Consider the following 24,645-nt stretch of genomic DNA (forward strand, 5'->3'; position numbering starts at 1 on the left):
CTGGGTGTCTTGTCAGTGGTGATCCTATAAATCAGACTATTTTGTCCTCACTATCCTAAATGAAGGGAATTCAGCTACCATTCTCTCATTATCTGGTTGGGAAACAATCTCTGATTACTTACTTTTCCTGCCCAGACCTGAGCACTGCTAAACCCGTGGTGCGGTTGCCTCTCCCTTTCAGTCTCTGGAAAGTTCATGATTCTGAGATGGAGTCTACATTTGCTGCTGATAACTCATGGTTCACCGTGGGACTCAGCACAGCCCTGTGCTGCTCCTCACTACCTACTAGAATTCTGATAACAAAGAGTGAGCTCAGAAAAGATTGTCTCCTTAATTTTTGATCCTTGTCTCTTTTTTTTTTTTACTGCCATCCCCTTCATTTCTAGAGTGTGCCTTCTTTACTTACCAACAATCTCCATCCCATCCCAGGCACTTTCTTCTCCTCTTTACCAGAAAGGAGAATGGATGTGTGCCTGCTCAGTCCTTAAATCTTGTCTGACTCTATGTGACCCCATGGACTGCCGCCCACCCACCAGGTTCCCCTGTCCATGGGATTTTCTAGGCAAGAATACTGGAGTAGGTTGCCATTTCCTCCTCCAGGGGATCTTCCTGACCCAGGGACTGAACCCGGATCTCCTACATTAGCAGGTGGATTCTCTACCACTGGGCCACCTGGGATCACAAAACGGAGTGTGCTGTATTGCAAATATTGTAGATACAGACAAACTGATTTTGAAATTTATATGGAAGAGAAAAGAAACTAGGATGGCAAAAGCAGTTTTGAAAAAGAAGCCTAAAGTGTGAGGAATCATATTGCTCAAATTTAAGATTAAAATAAGGCTACAATAATCAATACAGTGTAGTATTGGTGAAGGAATAGGCATACAGATCAAAGGGACAAATTAAAGAGTTCAGAAATAGACTGACACATACAACCTTTTGAATTTTGACAAAGGTGCTAAAGAAATTCAACGGAGAAGCAGTAACCTTTTCAACAAACAGTGCTGGAATAGTTGTCTATCCATATGCAAAAATCAAAAAGAGGACCTTGACCTAAATCTCCTACTTTATATTCAAAATTAAAATATGTTCTAGGTCTAAGGTCTAAAATGTAAAACTATAAAGGTTTTAGAAGACATAGGAAATATTATGAAGAGCAGGGCAGGCAGATAGTTCTTAGACATGACACAGAAAGTGAGATCCATAAAAGGAAAGATTTATATATCGGATTTAATCTAAACTAAAATTTTTTTTTCTGCAAAATACACTATTAACAGAAATTTTAAAAACAAGCCACACCCTAGGAGAAAGTGTTTGCAAATTAGATAGCCAACAAAGGACTTGTTTCCAGATGTATAAAGAACTCAAAAGGCAGCAAAAAGAAAACAAACCTAATTTTTAGATGGACAAAGGATTGAACACTTTGCTAAAAAGGATATAAGGGTGACAAATAAGCAGTGAAATGACAGTCCACATCATTCATCATTAGGGAAATACAGGTTAAAACCATACCTAGTGGGATACACCTGCAGACCTATTAGAATGTCTCAGATTTAAAGTGTCGACCATACCAAGTGATGCCAGTGACGTGGGGCAACTGGAACTCTTACGTTGCTTATAGGGTCAGCAGGAATGCAAGGCGCTGCAGCCGTTCTGGAATCATTTCAGCAGTTTCATATGAAACTAATACACACTTCACTGTAATCCCTAGCAGTATGACTCCTGGGTATTCATTCTAGAGAAACGAAAGAATTGTTCATACAAAAATCAGAACGTGAATGTTTATAGTGGTTCTATTCATAGTCCTCAAAAACTGGAAACAATCCAGACATCCCTCAGCAGGTGAATGGATGAAGGAACTGCGATACATTCATATAATGTACAGGCAGCCCTTGTACTGTGTTTGACTTTACTACCCTTCATAGATAATTGTGTTCTTCTATAGATTGAATGTTTGTGGTAACCCTGTGCTGTCAGATGGTTGTTAGCGTTTTTTTTGTAGCAATAAAGGTTTTCTTTATATGAAGAAAATTTTTTTTATTAACGTAATTTACAATATTGTATTAGTTTCAGATGTACAGCAGTGACTCAGCTATTCATATATGCATATGAGTTCTTTTTCAGATTCTTTTCCATTATAGGTTATTGTAAGATACTGAATATAGTTCCCTGTGCTGTATAGTAGGTCCTTGTTTACTGTCTTAATTATAGTAGTGCAGGTATGTTAATCCCAAATTCCTCATTTCTCTCTCCTCCTGCTTTCCCCTTTGGTAACCTTAAGTTTGTTTTGTATGTCTGTGAGTCTGTTTTGGTTTTGTAAATACATTTTTTGTATCATCTTTTAGACTTCCTATGTGATATATGATATTTGTCTTTCTCTCTCTGACTTCCTTCACTTAATATGACAGTCTCCACGTCCATCCATGTAGCTATAAGTGGCATTATTTCGTTCTTTTTTATGGCTGCGTAGTAGTCCGGTGTATTTGAGTACTGCATTTGCTTTATCCATTCTCTGTCGATGGACAGTTAGGTGGGTCCTGTGTCTTGACAATCGTGAATACTGCTGCTATGAACATAGGGCTGCATGTATCTCTTCAGATTAGAGTTTTCTCTGGACGTGCCCAGGAGTGCGATTGCAGGGTCGTATGGTAGCTCTGTTTTTAGTTTTTTAAGGAACTTCCATACTGTTCTCCACAGTAGCTGTGTCAGTTTATATTCCCACCAACACCCTCTTCAGTATTTCTTACTCGTATGACTTTTTCATGATGGTCATTCTGACTGGAGTGAGGCGAGGTGGTTCCTCATTGTAGTTTTTTGATTTGCATTTCTCCAGTAATTAGTGATATGGAGCATCTTTTCATGTGTCTGTTGGCCATTTGTATGTCTTCTTTGGAGAAATGTCTGTTTAGGTCTTCTGCCTGTGTTTTAATTGTTTTTTTTTTTTCTTTTTTATATTAAGCTGTATGATCTGTTTGTATATTTTGGAAATTAAACCCTTGTTGGTAGCAGCATTTACAAATATTTTCCCGTAGTCTTTTTATATTTTCCTTTGCTATGCAAAGGAAAGCTTTTAAGTTTAATTAGGTCCCATTTTTTTATTTTTGTTTTTTATTTCCATTACTCTAGGAGATAGATCCAATAAAATATTGCTGCGATTTCTGTCGAAGAATAGCCTATATTTTCATCTAGTTTTATAGTATCTGGTCTTAACAGTTCGGTGTTTGATCCATTGGGAGGTTTCATTCTCCTGTATGGTGTTAGCAAATGTCCTTATTTCATCTTCTACGTGCAGTGGTCCAGTTTTCCCAGCACCACGTAGTCAAGAGACTGTCTTTCCTCCAATGTGTATTTTTGCCTCCTTTGTCATCTATTAATTGGCCATAAGTGTGTGGATTTATTTCTGGGCTTTCTGACCTTTTCCTTTGATCTATGTGTCTATGCCAGTACAAAACTGTTTTGATTGCTGTAGCTTTGTATTAATAGTATAAAGTATTTTTAAATTAAGGCATGTACATTTTTTGTTAAGACATAATGCTATTATTGCACACTTAAAAGACTAAAGTATAGTATAAGCATAACTTTTATACTCACTGGAAAACCGAACAATAGCTGTGATCTGCCACGTGGCCCAGTGATAAAGAACCTGCCTGCCAATGCAGGAGACAAGGGCTTGATCCCTGAGTCAGGAAGATCCCCTGGAGAAGGGAATGGCAACCCACTCCAGTATTCTTGCTGGGAAGATCCCATGGACAGGGGAGTCTGGAGGGCTACAGTCTATGGGGTCACAGAGTCAGACATGACTGGGCATGCACAGGCAAGCACCCTTGATTCCAGTACTTTATGGTCTGCAACCGAATCTGCAGTATTTCCCAGGTCTGCCTGTATTTGTCATTCAGCAGTAAAAACAGATCAGCTGTTGATGCACACGGCACCGTAGGTGAATCTCGGGAGCGTTATGTGCGTGAAAGAAGCCAGTCCTCATTTATGCTGCTGTCTGGAAGACAGAAATACAGCGATAGAGACAGATCAGTGCGTGATGGGGTAGAGCGGGGAAGGGTGGGAGCAGAAAGGGGCAGCACAGCGGAGTTTGGGGAGGTAACGGGACTGTTCATATCTTGGTTTTGGTGGTAGTTGCACTTCTCTATGTTTGTGTTAAAATTCATCTAACTGTGTATCAAAAAAAAACTTACTGGAAGATAATTTTAAAAACTAAAAGATTTCTAAACCTACAGCAGCATAAAAAATATATGCTTAGGTTTACGCGGCACGCTGTGTCCCTTTAGACACGTTTCCAGCTGCTTGCCTTAGCGTTTCCATTGTAAATGTATCCTGTCACATTTTTACCCTGCGACCTTCTGTGCTTCCTTTGGTGTGGCCTCGGCTACCTCATTCCTCTTTAGATTCTCTGTGAGTTTTCCCGTCGCTCTCTCCAGGTTGTATCCTGAGCTGTTAACACACGCCCCGGGGGCAGGGGCGCCCTGTGCCCGGAGCTCAGTGTTAAAAGGAGCTCAGCCACCCCGGCCTGCAGTGCCACGCGCCCCCTCTGGTCGTTGGCTGCCCACGTGACCTGGGCCTGGTCCTGGTCCATAGCTCCCTGCTTGGTTTCATGGCTCATTGACACTTCAGTGAAGGAACTTACTCTAAGAGGCTGTAGAAAATCTGCAAGTGGCGTTGCTTGAATGCACATCCTAATTGTAGTGCCTGCTGCACTCTGCCCAGGGGGAGTTGCAGGCAGCCTTTATGAAGTCAGGTTTTTCTTGGAACCATTCTCAGGTGGCTGTTTTCCTCCTGAGGATTTGTCTTCATTAAGCTATTAGAGTGGACAATAGAGGCACGTGAGTGTCTGGGTGGCAGCAGGCTGCTCTGCTGGGACGTGGAATAAAGTGCCATAAACGTCGTCCTTTATTTTATCTACTTTGGCTCAAGCTCCTGGCAGGGTAAAGGGTTCTAGACAGCTATTGTGTGCTGGGCTCCAGTTGCTGTGAAAAAGTTGTTTATTTCACAAGTAGAAAATCTATACCCAAATTAGATACACTGCCATGTAATTGGAGGTAATGTCCCTTTACTCGCTTCCATTTTATACTCGACAGTACTTTTAAGTCTCGTGTGCCTGCTACCCTGGCAGTTTTTATTGATCAACAAAAGACAAAGATGGCTTTTGATTCTTTCCAGATGCTAGCAAATTAGGAGATAGATCTGAAGATCATCTTGTCACTAAGGAGACGACAGGCTTCTTGAGTATTATCTTTCCCTGGGGCACATTTTCTTGCCAACTTTAGGGTTGAAAATACTCTGGTTTCTAAAAACAATGACCTAAAGGCTTTGCTTGTTGTCATTACTAAGCACGCTGAAGGTGACCATTGGATAAAATGTCTTCTCTCCCGTTTCTTAGCCTCTTTTACTCGTTGATTCTTACAGATAAAGAGAGAAATATATAGGCAAGCAAGAAGGGGAGGGGGGCTAGAGGGGGATTAACTCCACTGTCGTCATTAGGTCGAGCCTCTGTAGACTGCTGTTTTTGAGATTTGTAAGGAAGGAACAATTTAAAAGCACTTGGTAGCCAGTGTCGCAGTTCCTAGATTGTAGTTATTCCTAATGGAATGTGCCTTTGCTGCTAATTTCTTCTGTCAAAAATGGAAACCCACTTATCATCCTTCATGTAAAAATCTTCTTCATATTTAAAATAGTTAAGTTCAGATAACACCCCACCCTCTACTCGGAGGATTTCCATACATTTAGCAGTTCTTGACCAAAATTCTTTGTGAATTCAAATGATTTTCATTTTTTTTTTAGATTTTTTTTTCTAAATTTTAACTGTGAGTGATAGAGCCCCAAATTAAATTCATATCAAAAAGTACTTACTGCATACTTGTCGGTCAGGGTGCTGGGTGAGTGCTTAGGGTTGGCTTTCAGGATCCTGAGGAGGGAGTCCACTCAGTTGATTTGATCAGGAATGCTCCTGACATAAGTTTCTTGATTCCTTTGGTGACAGGAGAGAAGGATGCAGGCACCTCTGCGTCTTTTCTTCTGTTACAGCCATGCGACCAGAACACCCTCCACGTGGCACTTGCTGCCAGGGGCCTCCCCACAGTGTCGTGTGAAGCCCACCGCACCCCGGGGGCAGTGAGCAGGTGGGTGGGAGCCTGTTTTCCAGGTGCAGCAGCAGAGGCTCTGAGGAGTGCACAGGCTTGCTGGATTCCTAGGGGCTCTGAATAAGATTCAGCCTGCTGACCCCTAGATCAGTGTGTTTTTCTCCAAACTAGGGGTTCTCATCACTGCCAGATCCAGTGCCCCCTTCCATTTCTGAAATGAAATTCAGAGTTCATGTAATCAAGCACATTAAAAAAAAAAACATCATCAGTTCAATTCAGTCACTCAGTCGTGTCTGACTCTTTGTGACCCCATGGACGGCAGCACGCCAGGCCTCCCATCACCAACTTCCGGAGTTTACCCAAACCCATGTCCATTGAGTCAGTGATGCCATCCAACCATCTCATCCTCTGTCATCCCCTTCTCCTCCTGCCTTTAATCATTCCCAGCATCAGGGTCTTTTCCAATGAGTCAGCTCTTTGCATCAGGTGGCCAAAGTATTGGAGTTTCAGCTTCAACGTCAGTCCTTCCAATGAACACCCAGGACTGATCTCCTTTAGGATGGACTGGTTGGCTCTCCTTGCAGTCCAAGGGACTCTCAAGAGTCTTCTCCAACACCACAGTTCAAAAGCATCAATTCTTCTGTGCTCAGCTTTCCTTACAGTCCAACTCTCACATCCATACATGACTACTGAAAAAACCATAGCCTTGACTAGACGGACCTTTGTTGGCAAAGTAATGTCTCTGTTTTTTAATATGCTGTCTATAATACAAACTATTATACAAAGGAGAAGCAAAGGAAAGTGATCTATAATCATACTGTACATCAGCATAGAAATGGTGAGTGATGTGAAAGTTGCTCAGTCGTGTCCGACTCTTTGTGACCCCATGGTCTATACAGTCCATGAAATTCTCCAGGCCGGAATACTGGAGTGGACAGCCTTTCCCTTCTCCAGGGTATCTTCCCAACCCAGGGATCCAACCCAGGTCTCCCACATTGCAGGGGAATTCTTTACCAGCAGAGCCACAAGGGAAGCCCAGGAAATGGTGAGGCATGTATAAAGTAGAAGGTAGCATGAGGCAGTCGGTCAGGTTTCTGCTCCTCGGTGTAGGGTCACCGCATGTGAATACACGTCTGCAAGTGCAGATGGCACACAGCTGTCGCCTGGCGACAGGACCGCGCATGTGTGCTGCACACTCGGGTACGGTTTTCTAGAACAGTGAGCATGCTTGGTAAAGTTCTGGACACAACAACATACAGTCTGCATGGCGGTGACATTCTGGAAAATTCAGGTTACACTGCTGCTGCTGCTAAGTCGCTTCAGTTGTGTCCGACTCTGTGCGACCCTATAGATGGCAGCCCACCAGGCTCCGCCGTCCCTAGGATTCTCCAGGCAAGAATACTGGAGTGGGTTGCCATTTCCTTCTCCAGTGCATGAAAGGGAAAAGTTAAAGTGAAGTCGCTCAGTCGTGTCCGACTCTTAGCGACCCCATGGACTGTAGCCTACCAGGCTCCTCCATCCATGGGATTTTCCAGGCAAGAGTACTGGAGTGGGGTGCCACTGCCTTCTCCCCAGGTGACGCTAGATCCATGCAAATACTCCTTTCAGTTTTTTTTATAAAATGAGTTAGGGACTAGTCTCAGATCCTTGTGAACTGGTTTCACCTCCATGTACATCCCGTGGATCGTTCAGAAAGACATCATGCAGGGCAGCCCGTGTGCGTTGCAGATCACGGTGTGCTGTCAGACAAGCTCTCTGACTTAAAAAAGTCCTCATTTGTTGTATCTGCTGATTTCTGTGGTGTAAATGCCCCCCAGAGGGCTGGCATCAAGCTACCAGCAGAAACTGGCCCACGGAACTCCTGGAGGTTTAGCCATCTGCTTAGTAGGAGCAGCTTTGGGACACCCCTGACTTCACAGCACATCTGGCATCTCTGGCCATGCCCTCTAAGTGCCAGCTGTGTCCCTCAGGTCACAGTTACACCCTCCAGAATGCCCGCTCGGGGTAGTGTGGCCCCCTGGAGAGCCAGTGTGTGCAGCTCTGACGGCCACCCTGGTTTAGGTGTCCTCACCAGGAGTAGCCCCTTTGCCTGTAGGGGTGGCAGTGGCCCTCACCTCGTGCTTCCAGGCTGTCCCCTGGGCCCAGGGCCTCTCTGCACGAGATAGTTCATTACCCGGGAAGTCAGCATGTGGCAGAATCCCTGAGGTGAGCCTCCTTGTCTCGATCTGGCGTGGCTGTGCCGCCTACGTCACGAAGGTGGACGAGCAAACAGCCTGGGTGACGGGCGAGTGGATTCCGTTCACGGCCCTGCAGCGACTGTGAGTGAGTAAAGGTGGCCCAGAAACTGATAGACGCACAGGAGGCCGACGCACTCAGCCTTACTGAGGGCGAGCGTTTGGTGTAAGGCCTTTCCACAGAGGACTGAAGGCTCTTCTCTGCCCCCCTTCAGTGTACACTGGACTCCGAAGTGGCTGTGAGAGTCGGGGGAGAGTTCTTCTTTGACCCGCAGCCCGCGGACGCCTCTAGAAACCTGGTGTTGATTGCGGGAGGCGTCGGAATTAACCCCCTGCTTTCCATCCTGCGGCACGCAGCCGACCTCCACAGAGAACGGGCGAGCAGGGGACGGGGGTATGCGATGGGGACAGTCAGGCTGTTCTACAGCGCGAAAGACACCAGCGAGCTCCTGTTCAAGGTAGGGAGGAGTGTGTGTCTCGTTTAGCTGGGTGTGAGCAGACTCATGGCATGGGCCTTTCTTCTCTCCATTCGCTCTTCTCTGCAACAGTTCAAACCAGAGGCTTGAAAGGCTGAGCCCTGTTCAAGTGAGAATTTTCCAGCACATCCTGTCCTACCCAGAACTATTAAAAAAGCTAGCGCTAAGGAGGCTCTCAGTGCACTGACAGAAGAGGGCAGGTCTGGTGAGCTTGAGTCTGGAGGTGGGTGAGCAGAAAATTCAGCCTGCCCCTGGGGCTCCCCAGAGAGTCAGGAGGCCTACGAGTGGGCGTAGGTGCCCCAGGAGTAGGTGAGATCCAGCTCAGTACCCGAAACCCCCATTGGCTGGGTCTGCAGGAACTAAGTCCACCTGATAGGAGAAGGCTTTCGCTCTGGGTTGCTTCGCAGCTGCAAGGATGAACAAAAGAACAGAAACAGTCAAAGACGCAACTGTGGTCAGTGAAACTGCTGCTTAATTGCCCACGCCTGAGAGAAAAGAAAAAAGCAAAAACTCCTGGAGAGTTAGTAATATGCTTGTTAGCATATTCAGATTTCAATTAAAGGCAAATCGCCCTCCACACTCAGATTGCTCTGGCCTGCCCGGCTGCAAACAATACCTCTCTAAGTGGAGAGCCGAGCAGCAGACGTGTGTAGAATTGGCAGTGGAGCTCCAGCGTCCGGGGGGTGCATGTCTGTTTTGATTTTTCAAAATTGTCCTGTGACCAAATACGTTTGACATTCCAGAAAAATATCCTCGATTTAGTAAATGAATTTCCTGAGAAGATTGCATGCAGTTTGCATGTTACAAAACAGACTACACAAATCAGTGCAAACCTCAGACCATACATCACGGGTGAGTCTCCTAAAAGGTATTTTGACCATCTCCATGCCATTACTGTGTGGATGTACAGTTGGTTGAGTATAAATGCTGTATTGTTGGGAGTTGCTGGCTGGGAATGTCACTACCTGGGGGATTGAGAGAGGATTCATCATGGAAACATAATGAGAGATTAGTTGGGTTCACTTATATACAGACCTCCTGCTGCCTATATTAAACATTTATTTTCTGCATTTTTTTAGGGGACCTTTGCATCATTGTTGTAATATGCATACAGAGAATTTATCCTCCTGCTTTGACTGAATCAGTTCCATTTGCCATTAATAGTCATTTAAATTTCTCGTGGTTTCCCCTCCTGGAAGGATTTCTCACAAAGCAGTTTATTTACTTTGCTGAAGGCAGTTTTGAATCTGTCCCAAAGACCAGCACGCTGCCCGTCCCTGTCAGGAGAGTGCGTGCTGACCTGCTGCCCGCGTTGCTTGCTGTGGCTTCAGGAAGCCTGGAGACACGCTCTCAGTGGGGTCTGGCCCGGAGCCCACAGGAGCCAGCGCGTACATGACTCACAGCGCGACGTCTGGACCCAGTTATTGAAAATAAACTGTTGCTGAGTTGTGGTCGATCCTTCCTCGTTTCAGTACAAACACATCTGTCTTAACTTGGTGTTTATTCTGTGTTTTCGGCAGAAGGCAGAATAACGGAGAAGGAGATAAGAGATCATATTTCGAAAGAGACCTTGTTCTACATTTGTGGTCCACCTCCCATGACAGACTTCTTCTCCAAGGAGCTGGAGAGCAGCCATGTCCCCAGAGAGCACATCTGCTTTGAGAAGTGGTGGTAGGGACGGGTGGGGCCGGGAGGGGGAGACAGACAGAGGCCTCTGCTCTGTGGTTTGGGCCGGTGATTTACCTCTGCCCACTCTCCTTTTAAGGCTGTGGACTCTGCCCAGCTGGAGAAACAAGAAAAATCAGCTGACAGACTTAAGTGATAAACTTGTTGCAAAAACTTCATTAATTAAACTGATTTTTACTACATTGACTTTCTCTTATGAATAACTGATTATCTCATGGTGTACCTTGAATTGGTCAATACATATTTTCTCTCCCCTTAAGGGAAAAAAGACATATCCTTCAACCATATGAAACTGTGGTTTTGTGTGTGAAATGTAGGCTCTTTAAATTATTTCACAGTCACCTATGTATCTTTTGTTGAATGAACTTAAATGTAATTTCATTTGAAATGGTTTCTGTTTAATGTCTTAGTTCACCTTCTTGTATAGCCTGCAGCCTCGTTTCTTCAGACCATTAAAAGTTGGGTTTGGAAATAGAAAGCTGTTAGGAAAACTGCTTTAGGGTATTGCACGTCCAGCATATTTGCTTCTGTTAATGAATATCCCAAGTATGTATCCTGGCTGTTAGTCTCTTCTCAGATGAAACCTTTTCTGAGGCCCATGTCTTGGCTGTCTCCTCGGGGCTCCACGTGGGAGGTGGCGTCTCTTCTGGGACTAAGGCGACGATGAGTGCTGTGTTCTCTGTGACTCTGCCCTCAGAGGCTGGGCTTGGCGGGCTGTAGCAGTGTGCTCAGGATTGATCGGGGGGCAGAGCTGATGCCAAGTCCTGCTGCTCTGCCTCGCGTTTCACTCTTCGGCCAGGGTTGTTCCTGGCACTGCGGCTTCTCGCGCACCTGTTGAGTGGCTGCAGGAAAGCAGCTACCATTTAAGCTCTTGCTACGCCTGGGGTCAGGAGGCAGTCCCAGAGTGGGTGGAGAGCGTGGAGAACCTTGTCCAAGGCTGCTCTGGTGGGACCGCTGGAAAGAAGGATGTACTTCTTATCTTTGTGTAGATTTTTAAAAATCTGAGAGAAGTCCCCAGGCTTAGGCCAGCCTCTCCTTTCTGTGACAAGGACCTCAGCCGGCTTCTTGGAGAACCTCGTGAGGTGCATGGGGTCTGGGAAGACAGGCAGACCAGCGCTGGAGGTGCCGAGACCATGGGGAGGATTCAGTCCTCGGCTGAGGGCAGAGGGCAGGGGGCAGGTCTCGGGGACTCCAGGGCGTAAACACATCATTGATCTGTGAGGCCTCATGATGGCTGGCATCACTGCGCTAGCCTCTACTGGAATGTTTTGACTTTTGTTATGTTTTAAGCAGAGATCGGTGGTCAGCTATTTCAACCCCAGATTTGATTTCACTGGGAGCAAAGGGGGGGGCCGTGACCTGGTGGGAACGTCAGAGTCCGTTCAGGGCGGTGGTCGGCGCTCAGGGAGCTCTGGCTCCTTGGAGCCCTGTGTCAGGAGGCCCCAGGGTGTCCAGGCTGTGGGCTGGGCCTGAGGGCCACACACTCAGGAGGCCGAGGAGCGGGTGAGGGGAGGGGCGGGGATGGGGGCAGCACGCTCCGCCCCGGGCCCACGCGGTCCCCAGGAGGAGACGCCCCGTGCAGGGGCCGCCCCGGGCCTTTCTGTGTCGGCGCGGGGTGCTGGGGCATCTGCAGCGCGGCCTGAGGCAGGCTCTGTGCCGTCAAAGAAGGGCCGCCCGCCCTGGGGCGCCCAGCTCTGCCCGGCACGCTGCCTGCGACAGCTTACCGCGAACCGCAGCGCCGGATCCGTGGTCTCGGGAGGAGAAGACTCACCTCCGGGACTAAAGGCCGTCTCGTTCACGAGAGCCTTGGGTAGGTTTTCATCAAAAGTGACAGAAAAGGCTTCTGACACGGACGTCAGAAGCCGGTAGAAAGAGTACCCACCCCCACTCTTTTAAGCAGGGCATTGGATACTTCTCAGCTGACGGCTGAGAATAGAGAAAAGAATACCTCGAGGTTGGAAGAGCTCCCCCAGACCCTCCCCCAAGGCAGACATCCTGAGATAACCAGCTCGAGACTAGCCAGGGAGAAGGGGTTCTGGGCAACGTCTCGGGGCGAAGTATACCATTGCTGTGTCATCAGGGGGACAAGTCTTCAGAAACAGGTTCCCAGGCAAGATTTGTTACAATTACAATTGTTAACATAGAGCCTAAGAAAAGCATTTCCATAAGTTAAGACTTTGTGCTGTATGATCCGTAGCTCCTAAGGAAAGGCCAGTTTTCTGGCAAGACCAATCGCTGCACACGGCTGAAGGAAAGCATGGGCAAGAATGTTCACCTCCTCCTGAAAGGGCCCTGGACTCCCGGCCTGAGCTCACTCTCACCAGCTGCTCGCTCCCTGGCACCGTCTGTAAACCCCTGAGGGGCCAGGTCATGACCTCTGCCTGGACGACAGCCCCTTCCAGCTCCGTCCTTTCTGGCAATGAGCACGGACAGCACTTCTGGTCTGCTGCTCAAGGATAGCCCTTTTCCCTTGCCTGCCAGGGCAGTCAGGATCCCTCTGGGAGCTCCTAGCTCCGTCTCGGGGAAGGCCAGCCAGGGTGGCTTGGAACTGATGGCGTGGAGGCTGAGGACGGCAGCTGGGCAGAGCCCTGAGCCACACTGCTTGGGTTTGCGGCTCAGCTCCACCCCGTGCCGGGTGGGTAACCCAGAGCTCGTTGCTGGCCTGCGTGATGCCCCAGTTTGTAATTACACAGGTGTGGGCACAGACTTGCGCCTGCATGTGAGACAGAATAGTGTCACCTCCCTCGTGGGGCCGTTCATGGTCCTCAGAGGGCTCGGCAGGGCAGAGTGGGAGCGGGGCTGCGGCGTGACTGCGTTTCCTTCTCCTGCTCAGCATGTGAGAGGCTGGACGGCCCGGAGCCTGCCCGTGAGGAGGGCTCTGCCTTGTTCAGCGCTCTGCTGAGCGTATGACAGGCACTTAGTAGGTACTTTGTACACGGGTGAAAGGGCCTTCCCAGAGCTGAGGAACTGGCCTTTGCTTTTTCAATTATTTATTGGCTACACCTGGAGAAGGCAGTGGCCGCCCACTTGGGTGTTCTTGCCCGGAGAATCCCACGGGCAGCAGAGCCTGGCAAGCTACCGTCCCCGGGGTCGCAAGGAGTCGGCCACGACCGAGCGACTACCACGCACACACATTGGCGTCACCAGGTCTTAGCTGGGCTTCCCTTGTGCCTCAGCGGTAGAGAATCCGCCTCCCCAGTGCAGGAGACGTGAGCTGGATCCCTGGGTTGGAAAGATCCCCTGGAGAAGGAAATGGCAAAGATACACCAAAGGAGAGAAGACAGTATAATTAGCTCTTATACATCCATCACCCAGCGTCACTGATTACCAGCATGCTAGGGTCTATTTTTGTCCTCAACTTCTTGGGTTTTGATGTTTCAGGGGTAGTTTGAAGCAAACCCTAGAAATCATGCCTGTAAATTCTTGAGCATGTAACAGCTGCATCACCTCAACATGACCACAGAGCTGTCGTCATACCAGCACAAGTAACAGTGACCCCTTAATACCACCTGAGACCTTCCTGCATTGTTTTCCCTACATGGTTCTCCCCGCATTGCCTCGAAGTCCACATCTCGCAAGTCAGTGGGTATCTCTTGTGAGCGTCTTGCAATCCGCAGCCCCCTCTCCCCTCCCCACACACATACCCAGACACCTGGTTGAAGACGCTGGTCGTCTGTCCTGCAGACTTGCCCGTGTTGTGAACCTGGCCCCTGTGTCCTCTAGGTGTCGTAGAACATGGCCCTCTGGGCTCCATATGTCACATAAACTGGTAAGTAGATCTGGAGCTCATTTACATTCAGACTCAAGATGTTTTTTTCCTTTGGAAGACTACATCATAAGTGGTGTGACGTATTTCTGTTGCATCCTGAGGCAGCACTTAATGTCTGTCCCGCTTTCAGTGTTTTTAAGATTGGTCAGTGGGTTCAGCTTTTGTCAGCCTGACTCCCCCCAATATAAAGTTCTCTATCAGCCTTTCACCTGAGTTATCTTAGTAGCTGTTGATCATTGTCTGCTATTTCATTAAGGACTAATTGCCCATTTCTATCATCTTGCCTGCATTTATTGCCCATGATTCTTCTAAAAAGAACTTTACCTCATTGACTTTGCCCTGAAATGAGTCTGAATTGGAAAGGCTTGATTGATCAGTGCTTGATTCTTTCCCTTTGTTTACCAGCTGACCTGTTATGAGTTGGTGTCCAAGCAACCTCTGAAGTGACCAATGAGGTTTTTTTAAGTCTCCCTGTGAAGTCTTGGCTTTTAGTACGTCTGATTGTTTGCATCCACTGCGCTCAAATTTTCAGTGTTCAGCTTGTTTGGGCGGCCTGGGCTGAGTTAGTGGCCCTCAGTAAGCTGTGGAGGGTTGATGAGGTTTGGCGCTTCTAGAGTTGCAGAAAGTGCTCGAATAGATGAGATGAGAGCGGTGTCAACCCCACGTGAGGAAAGTGTTTCAAGCAGGACCGACTGGTCAGCTGTATCATGCTTGAAGTAACAGGAGAGCGAGGTTCTAATGTGCAGTCATTGACGCAGCAGCTGGAAGGTCACCAGTGGTCGTGGTAAGGGGGATGTTAAGAGCAAAACACTGGAGTGGGTTTGGCGAAGAAATTACAATGAGTATCGATTGTAATTGCAAAGAATTTTACTGTTAAGGGGAGGAAAAAGATAGGTTGGTGGCTGGAAAGGGAAGTAGGGTCAAAAGAGCTCTTTTTTTTTAACTCATCACAAAATTTTTTTTGGAGTGTGGTAATTGTCCAGGTGGTTGCAAAGAGTCAGACCCAACTGATCGACTGAACTGAACTGATAGTTGATTTACAATGTATTTATTTTTGCTGTATAGCAAAATGATTTGGTTGTACATCTACATATTCTTTTTCTCATTCTTTTCCATTATGGGTTATCCCAGGATATTGAGTACAATTCCCTGTGCTGTCCAGTAGGACGTTGTTGTTTATCCATTCTATATATGACTTTGTATCTGTTCGCCCCAAACTCCCAGGCCATCCCCCCCGCCCCACCCACCTGGCAACCGCAAGTTTGTTCTTTATGTTTGTGAGTCTGTCTCTGTTCATAGGTATGATCGTGTGTGTAGTATTTTATATTCCACATAAAGTGATAGCGTATGGTATGTGTCTTTCTCTTTCTGATGTACTCTTTTTTATGAATGAGTAATATTCCCTTGTGTATATACACGGCACCTTCTTTATCCATTCATCTGTTGATGATATTCAGGTTGTTTCCATGTCTTGACTGTTGTCAGTAGTGCTGCAGTGAGCACTGGGATACATGTGTCTTTCTGAATTATGATTTTCTCTGGGTGTGTGCCCAGGAGTGGGGTTGCTGGGTCGTATGGGAGTTCTAGTTTTAGTTTTTGAGAAGCCTCCGTGCTGTTCTCCACAGCAGCTGCGCCAGTTTACACTCCTACCAGCAGTGTAGGAGGGCTCCATTCCTCCACTCCTCCAGCATTTATTGTTTGTAGACTTTAACCATTTTGACCAGCGTGAGACAGTACCTCACTGTTGTTTTGATGGCGGAGCCTGGTGGGCTGCCGTCTATGGGGTCGCACAGAGTCGGACACGACTGAAGCAACTTAGCGGCAGCAGCAGCAGCAATAATTAGCAATGATGCGCATCTTTCCATCTGTTTGTTGGCCCCGTATGTCTTTGGAGAAATGTCTGAGTCTTCTGCTCATGTTTTGATTGTTGTTGTTTTTGGCCATTTGGTCTGAGCTGTTTGCATGTTTTGGAAATTAAGCCCTTGTTGGTCGCATCATTTGCAGGTATTTTCTCTCATTCCACAGGTCGTCTTTTCATTTTGCTTCTGGTTTCCTTTGGTGTGCAAAAGCTTATAAGTTTGATTCAGTCCTATTTGTTTATTTTTGCCTTTATTTCTGTTGCCTTGGGGGACTGACCTAAGAAAACATGGGTACAATTTATGTCAGAGAATGTTTTGCCTATGTACTCTTCTAGGAGTTTCACAGAGTCATGTTTTATATTTAAGTCTTTAAGCCATTTTGAGTTTATTTCTGGCTATGGTGTGAGGGTGTGTGCTGTAACTTTATTGATTTGCATGCGGCTGTCCAACTTTCCAGACACCACTTGCCAAGGAGACTTTTTTCCATTGTATATTCTTGCCTCCTTTATCAAAGATTAATGGAGTATAGGTGTGTGCATTTATTTCTGGTCTCTATTCTGTTCTGCTGATCCGTATGTCTGTTTTTGTGCCAATATCACATCATTTTGGTTTCTGTTGCTTTGTAATATTGTCTGAAGTCCGAGGGGGTTATGCCTTCAGCTTTGTTCATTTTCTTCAGGATTGCTTTGGCACTTATGGGTCTTTTATGGTTCCATATAAATTTTAGGATGACTTGTCCAAGTTCTGTAAAAAAATGCTATGGGCGATTTGGTAGGAATCGCATCAAAGCTATATATTGCTTTGGATAGTATGGTGTTTTTAACGATTCATTCTTCCAACCCAAGAGCATGTGATTTTACTCATTTCTTAATATTTGTTTTTTAAACTTTATTTGAAATAATTTTAGATTTATAGAAGAGTTACAAAGACAGTACAGGGTTCCTATATACCCTTTACCCAGCTTCCCTGAGTGGCAGCATCTTTATAACCGTGGCTTGCTTATCAAAACTAAGGACCAATAGCACAGCTAAATTGGTACAAGACTCTGAACCAAACCACAGTTAGTTTTTTTTGTTTGTTTGTTTTAAGATGAGGGAAGTAGCAGCCTGATCATATGAAAACCTCTGGAAGAATCATGGAGCGGCCCCCCGGGGGCCTTCATCTAGAGGAGGGTAACTTAGCTCTGGTTTCTGAGCACCCACTGGGTGCTGTCAGTGCACTAGAAGTTTAAGACAGGAAAGTATCAGACAAAATTGTCTTGAGGAACAAGTTAAATACTTTGGGAAACTTTTTTTTTTCTTATGATTTAAAGCAGAAATGCTTTGGGGGGAAACTTTTTTTTTTTTTGCAACTCGTATCTAATTGAGGGAAGCTGTGGAATGTAGTTGACTGGACACGTCATCGGAGTGATGGGGTGGTGGGAGGGGCGTTGGGGAAGGTTTTGCCCACTCCTGGCGACATGCTCAGGAGAATTGTTACCATGGGATGCAGAGCTGCAAGCAGGTAGGTACACGTGCGGGTACCAGTGTGTGAAGGCATGCGGTGATCGTGAAACAGCATCCAGTCTTTGCCTGAGTTGTTTTTTTTTCTTTTTAACTTTCTGAATGGAAAACAGCGATTTCCTTCATTCCTGGGTATTGCAGATGATCCTATCCAGATAATTCAACCTGAGAGCTGTTATTTCATTTTATTTTAAATGAAAGCCAAAGAAGTATACTGCTCTCATTTGAGAGCAATAGTGAGCTGTCTTGTCTTTTAATACTCCTCTCTCCTAATATGCACATACGAAGCAAGCATAGTGATGACCTTTAACAATACCTCCTGACCACTGTCAGATGAAAGCATGCATTTTAAAATGCTTTGCGCTTAGGAATGAGAACCATCCTGGATATAGAGCAGCCATCTCGATACAGTCCGTCCGAGCTCTTCCACACCCCGCGGGCCCATTTAGCCTGAGCTGGTCTCTTCCATCCCACCCCTGTGTCCCCTTTTGCTATGCTTGTGTGTACCACGATTCCGTCCATTTCTTTGTTCTTTATAATTACCTGATCAATATGATTATAAAAAACTAATAATATGAAGGTATGTAAAGTGAAAAGCTGAAGTCATCCCCTGCTCCATGCCACTCACTGACCCGGAATGAACTTCTGTGTAAAGAGCTGGCTGGGTACTCTTCTAGACAGTTCATGGTATAATAACATGGGGTATACGTGAAATATCTGTGCTTGTAGATTTCATTCTTTTAACAGACTCCAAATTACGTATATATATCAGAATGTACTTGACCACATCTTTATGACCTGCATCTAGATTGTTCCCAGTTTGGGGCTGTTCCCAGTTTGGGGCTGTTGCCAACAGTTTGCAGTGTACAGACTTTTTCATATGATTTTTGTGTACAAACTACAACCGCTAGAATTGTCATTTCTGAATTAAAAACTGACTGGTATTGTCAAACTGCTTTGTAAAATGCCTAGTTGATTTATAGTGATGGAATATGAAAGTACCCATTCCCCTACCTCTGGCTAAAACTAGATATTCTAAGTCTTTATACGGTTTTTCCTAGTCAGTTGGGTGTAAGTTGCCTTTAATAAAAAAACTTATTTCCTGATTGCTCTCTAACATTTTTCCTCCTTTAAGTGTTTTAGCCATTTCTCTTTTTTCTTTGGAGAATGGTATGTTCACATTGTCTATACATCTTGATATCTGATTTGTAACTCCTTATAAAATAGAATGAGTGCTAATGCTTTCCTATTTGTATTGGAAATATCTTTTCCCAGTCTACTACTTGTCTCTGAATTATGTTTTTTATAATGTATACCAGAATTTTAAATTTGTATGTGATAAAGTATGTCAGTCTTCTCCCTTGGTTTTTTTCGTTCACATTTATTATTTATCTATGCTCGGCCGTGCTGGGTCTTCTTTGCTGCGGGGGCTTTTTGCTGCGGCTACTCTTCAGCACGCAGGCTTCTCATGCAGTGACTTCTCTTGTGAAACATGAGCTCTAGGGTGCACGGGCTTCAGTGGTTCTGGCTCCCGGGCTCCAGAGCACAGGCTCAGAAGGTGTGGTCCATGGGTTTAGCTGCTCTGCGGCCTGTGGCATCTTCCCAGCCCAGGGATCAAACCCGTGTCTCCTGCATTGGCAGGCGGATTCTTTGCCATCGAGCCACCTGGGAACCCCTCACTTGGTTTTCATGGATATACTTTCTTCTGATACTTCTGCAGGGCTTTAATCCACTGGGAATTAATTGTGTCTGACTTTTTCCACATAGCACTCCAGTTGCTCAGCATCATTCATCAGATATTCCACACTTTGCCCCCGATTTGAAATGCCTCCTTTATCGCATATTTACATACCCTCACTACGCCATTTCCCAAGTCTGCGGATTTATTCCTGCTTTGAAATCACACTGTTTTCATTACTCTAGCTTTTTAGTATATTCTGCCTTCTCTTTACCGCATCTTTTTCATCTTCTTCAGGAATAGTAACTCTGGGGATACCCTGAATTCTGTGGTGGTCTGAATTTTGGTGGGGGTTTGTGGCTCAGCTGGTAAAGAATCCACCTGCAATGTGGCAGGCCTGGGTTCGATCCCTGGGTTCAGAAGATCCCCTGGAGAAGGGAAAGGCTCCCCACTCCAGCATTCTGGCCTGGAGAACTCCATGGACTGTATAGCCCATGGGGTCGCAAAGAGTCGGACGCGACTGAGCGACTTTCACTTCACAGAAGTACTTGGCCTTTGACGAGTACTTGGCATTTGTCTCATTAAATGACACCATTTCTGTGCAACAGGCCGTGTGAAGGAAGCTGCCCCGTTTTCCCTCTGAGGCGGGTGAGGTCTTGCCCGGGCCCACCCGCTGGGAGCGACAAGGCCAGCTGTCTGGGACTCTGCCTTCTCCCCTCCCGTCCGGGGACGTTCCTCTGCACGGCCTCCGCCCTGGACTTGTCCCCACCTCTCTCCCCGCAGCTCAGGGTGGGCTCTCCTCCCTCTTCTTCGTTTCCGATTTTTAGAGTTTTTGGCGGCACGCGGGATCCTGCTTCCCCAACCTGGGACGGAACACTGCCCCCTGCATTTGAAGCCTGGAGCCCTAAGCACTGGACCCCCAGGGAAGGCCCCTCTTCTCCACCTTCTAGACTCAGCCAACCAGAATCCCCCGTCACAGAGCGTCCCACTGGGCGAGGTTTGTAAACCCCACGAAGCGTCTCTGTTGTCAGGCGCCTCAAGAGACGGAGTATAGAGAGAGTGTGGCTGGCTGTGTGGTCTGAGGGAAAGAGCATGGTGCCAGGCGTCCGGAGCCCCTCGCTCTGTGACCCGCTGTCCTCCATCAAGTAGGTAGGACTGTCCGCTGAAACTCCTTCCCGCTTGACCGTCCTACAGTTTTACGATGGAAAGCGGGCCTTGGGGACCACGGGGAGTTGCGGTTGGCCATTCTGATGAGCGATGACCTAAGACTGTCTTAACTGTCTTCAGGTGCTTGATTAATTGTCACAGTGACTGTAGTTTGCATCTCCAGAATAAGACGAAACTGCCTTGGACTGAAGCAAGGGAAAAGTTTGGTTTGATGTAGAGGACTCTTGCACTCTGCCACTGATTAAATTCTGGAGTTGGGGCTCAGGAGAAACGATGGAATCACCATTAATAAGAGAGAAGGCTGACAAACATTTGCCTACTGGGGCTTCGGGTGGGCTGGACTGAGACAGGCTGAATTGATAGTTCCCCAGCTTCCAGAAAGGGAGGTTGTAGACAGCAACTTAGGCATTTTCTGGATCCAGAAACTGGCACGCTTGCTGGTTGTCCTTCCTTCCAAGATGATTTCCTTGTTGTTTTTGTTGAAGAATCCGTAAGACAGGGGAGGTACAGGAATGAAGAGTCTTAATAGGGGTCCATTACAAGAAGCATTTTAATATTCACCCTGGTAAGTGAGGTCTGTTCCTTACCATCACTGAGCCTTTTATATTGTTTAGAGGCAGAAAAATGCAAAGCCATACTGGGTTTAATGACAAGTGAGCAACACGTTTAACTACAGATGTGTAGGTTTTACTGTGTTAGTTATAGGGTGAAAAACCTCTTTCACCAGTCAGCCAACATGGGGTCTGTGTTTTAAACCGTCTCTAGATTGAATGAATCCCTTTGCCCCATTTCTGAGATACCGTGGCCAGCGTGGCTGTAATTGCCAGCATCCCTGTTGAATCATTTGGGAGCAGAACATAGGCTCTGCCCCCAGACCCAGGGTAAACAGTTGTACAAACACATGCCTCACCAGAGTCTCCCTGCCAACTGCTTCTGTTTCCTGACTCCCTCCCCAGAAATTAAAAAGACATATTCCCTGGGTCATAAGGAAAGGATCGAGATTTGCATTTTAGTGACTTTGTGGAATAATGCTGAATTAGTGGTTCAAATCCTGAAAATGAACCCTCCAGAGAGGTTCTAGGGAAGTCCTCAACCAGGGCAGTATTTATTCCTCTGAGGAAACGTCTTTGATTAGGACAGTGTTCGTGCGGCTTCCTGGTGGTCCACGGGTTAAAACTTTGCCTCCCGATGCAGGGGTGCACTGATCCTTAGTGGGGGATCTGGGCTCCCACACGCCTCGCAGCCAAAACAGAGAACAGAAGTAACTTGTAACGAATTCAATAAAGACTTTAAAAATGGTCCACATTAAAAAAAAAAAATTCTGAAAAAAAGACAATATTCTTGTTTCTGGTGTGATGGGTCATTCCAGCACCTCTTCATTCTCAGTCAGTTGCAAAATCTTCAGAGCCCACTCTGTTTCCTCCTCCTCACTGGCATTTATGCAGCACCTGCTGTGAGCCAGCCATCCTCCAAGAGCTCTGCGTGTATTCACGTAATCCTCACAGCTCTCGTACCCGTATCACACAGACCTCGCGCCTGGGAAGTGGCCGTCAGGCTTCTATCCAGCGACGCAGCCCCAGCATCCATGCCCCTCGTCTGGACCACCAGGCACACTGCCTCCCCGCGGACCACTCACCCGACCTCAGGGCTCACCTTTTCCACAGGCCTGTCCAGCGCTCGCCTTCACGCCTTACTGAGCTTCTCTGCGGCCCACGTTAGCACAGTTCACACTCGTGTGCAGCCGTTCGGGGTGTGCTGTGAGGTCCAGGGGGGCGGGGGTTGACTCCGTCTCCCCAGCACCCAGCACAGAGGGTAGGAGTTAAAGCCTAAAGAAAGTTAAAGTCTGGAAGAGAGGGTGGTCTGAGCCGTGCCCGGGTGAATGCACAGGGGCTAGTCTTGCAGGGCTGGGGGCAGCCAGCACCCGCCGGGCGCAGGGCCCGCAGCTCAGGGGGGACCGTTCGCTGTGGTCCAGCCACACAAGTGATGTTTGGCGACAGAAGCCTGTGGGGAACACTGACTCGGAAGCGCAGTCTACGGCTCGGCGGGTCCTGTTGTTGATCTGAAGGGATGCCATCACTCTGGGGGCAGGCACGGGAAACCCAGACTGCCCACGTGGTGCCAGCCTCTCCGCAGGCTCTTCCAGGCCGCCTGTGCCCCCAGTCCCCCACAATGTCATCTTTAACCCTGACTGCAGCTCTTGGCCTGCTTGGGTGAGCTCAGCAGGACGGCCCCCAGGGCTGGCATGACCCTGTGCCGGGTATGGGCGGCGAGCTTTGCAACAACATATTCCTACCAGTAACGTCCCACTGTTCCCTTTGAGAGCTCATCCTCAACCAGGATGATGTGTGGTTTAGCGGGGCTGTGATTAATGTGTTTAGATTACTGATCAAACATGCTTCCTAAGAAATGAAGTAGAACGTCTCCTCCTGATGTCCTCTTGAAGCTGGTCTCCTCAAGCGTGACTCTAGAGTATAATCCGTTTAGAGGTTTGAAAAAACTCAAGACAACAACTGAGCTGATGTTCCCTGTCTGGTTACTTACAGACCACTAAGAAACACACTGGAGGAGGAAATGGCAGCCCACGCCAGTGTTCTTGCCTGGGAAATCCCATGGACTGAGGAGCCTGGTGGGGCTACATTCATGAGGTCGCAGAGTTGGACACAGCAGAGTGACTGACCAAGGTTGTCACAGAGCTGCTTTTGGGATGAGATGGGCTGTGCGTCAGGAACAACCCGCTAGGCTGCACAGTTCTGACAACAGGACCCATGGCAGTTACTTGGGGACCCCTTGGTCACTTGATCACCTCAAAACACCCCGTTCCTCCCAGGCCTGCTGTGACAGCTGCAGCCCTAGAGACTGATCACCACCCACACAAGCCTCTCACCAAATCCTGCAAGTCTCACGGGTCCTGGGGCCTTGTCAATGCCAAAGGTGGCCTTGTCCCCCACTGGCAACCTTGGCAACGTAAAACTCCCTTCAGAAATCCCCGTATTTACCAGGCGTGTGCAGGAGGGAGGGAGTGGGATCTAGGGGTTTATTCGGCTTTCGTCAGAAATGTCTCATTTCACAAGGAACAGGCCGGGGGTCAGCTCGTGGCCATTCTGTGGCCATGCATCTCACCCTCAGCTGCACCAGAGAATTTGCAGGGGTCAGGGTTGGGGGGGGGGTCAGTTTGCAAATCCCAAGACCAGGCCACTCCCCAGGGGCAACCCCTCAGTCTCTGGGGTGGGACCCAGGTGTAGAGATCTTTTTTTTTTTGGCTATACAACTTGTGGGATCTCACTTCCCCAATCAGGGACCGAACCCGTGTCCCCTGCATCAGAATCACATTGTCAACCACTGGACCTCCAGGGAAGTCCTGAGTTTTTTAAGCTCCCCCAGTGACTAAGGTGCCGCCAATCCAAGCCCTGCCCGAGGTAGACCAGATGGCAGCGGGAATGTGCAGCAGCCTGCTGAAACAAGACCTGCTTGTTCCCTGTGCTGGGGCCACACTCCCCGAGGAATTCAAATTAGCTACCTTCACCTGTAACTATTTTTCCACAACAAATTCTGCCTGCATAGATGTCATTTAATTATTGAGAAACATACCCTGCTCTGTGATGTAAGGCATCCACCTAAGGATGCAGCCAGTATCCTGTGCTTTTCAGAGCTGTAAGAATGTGTGTGGCTTTTGTCCCAGCCTGCTACTTTGGGAGCTTATTTTTCAAGACTCATGATCCTCTAAGATATGAGCTAAGAGGTAATATTCTTACTAAATCAAAATACTGTGTAGGTATTTGTGAGTAGGTATTTGTGAGTGTAAGTGTGGAAAATGTCATTTTAAAATAACTTAAAAAAATCGTCTTCTTTAAAACTATCTTTTAAAAATGATCTTAATAAAATACCTAGAAATAAACCTACATAAGGAGGCAAAAGCCCTGTACTTGGAAAACTATAAGATACTGATGAAAGAGACTGAAGATGACACGGATGAAAAATGTGTTCTTGGAAGAATGAATATTGTCAAAATGACCATACAACCCAAGGGAGTCGACAGACTGAGTGCAGTTCCTGTCAAATTACCAATGGCATTTTTCACAAAACTGCAGAAGTGGGTACACCCACAGAATTCCCTCTGTGTTTCCAGATCACCGGTATCTATGGGAGCACTTGGAGAAAAGCCAGGAGGTGGGGCACCTCCCC

The 24,645-nt window shown here is 47.2% G+C and overlaps 1 protein-coding gene and 2 long non-coding RNA genes across 21 annotated transcripts in view; all 3 read left to right on the forward strand.

The window, feature by feature from the left end:
- The window catches only part of OXNAD1 (oxidoreductase NAD binding domain containing 1), a 48,663-nt gene extending 37,697 nt beyond the window's left edge, over nucleotides 1-10,966 (forward strand). For 7 of the 19 annotated variants that reach the window (XM_081573295.1, XM_081573294.1, XM_081573291.1 and 4 more), the window contains 4 exons: nucleotides 8,542-8,784; nucleotides 9,546-9,654; nucleotides 10,323-10,473; nucleotides 10,568-10,876. In XM_081573295.1, coding sequence (XP_081429421.1) covers nucleotides 8,542-8,784; nucleotides 9,546-9,654; nucleotides 10,323-10,473; nucleotides 10,568-10,691 — 627 coding nt within the window. In that variant the 3' untranslated portion in view covers nucleotides 10,692-10,876. Of the gene's footprint in view, nucleotides 1-8,541; nucleotides 8,785-9,545; nucleotides 9,655-9,881; nucleotides 10,259-10,322; nucleotides 10,478-10,567 lie in introns of those variants that run through there. The other 12 variants (XM_081573286.1, XM_081573288.1, XM_081573284.1 and 9 more) reach the window with 5 other exon arrangements.
- On the forward strand, nucleotides 136-5,854 carry LOC145539364 (uncharacterized). The gene is made up of 2 exons (XR_014077741.1): nucleotides 136-536; nucleotides 3,725-5,854. It is a non-coding gene; the product is annotated as an uncharacterized LOC145539364 (long non-coding RNA).
- Nucleotides 10,967-20,125: 9,159 nt separating the features above from the next.
- Nucleotides 20,126-22,870, forward strand: LOC145539365 (uncharacterized). Its single transcript, XR_014077742.1, has 2 exons — nucleotides 20,126-20,293; nucleotides 21,991-22,870. It is a non-coding gene; the product is annotated as an uncharacterized LOC145539365 (long non-coding RNA).
- Nucleotides 22,871-24,645: the final 1,775 nt, after the last annotated feature.

Source organism: Giraffa tippelskirchi, chromosome 2, assembly GCF_054371585.1.
Source record: "Giraffa tippelskirchi isolate mGirTip1 chromosome 2, T2T-mGirTip1v1.2.pri, whole genome shotgun sequence".
Classification (NCBI taxonomy): Eukaryota; Metazoa; Chordata; class Mammalia; order Artiodactyla; family Giraffidae; genus Giraffa; species Giraffa tippelskirchi.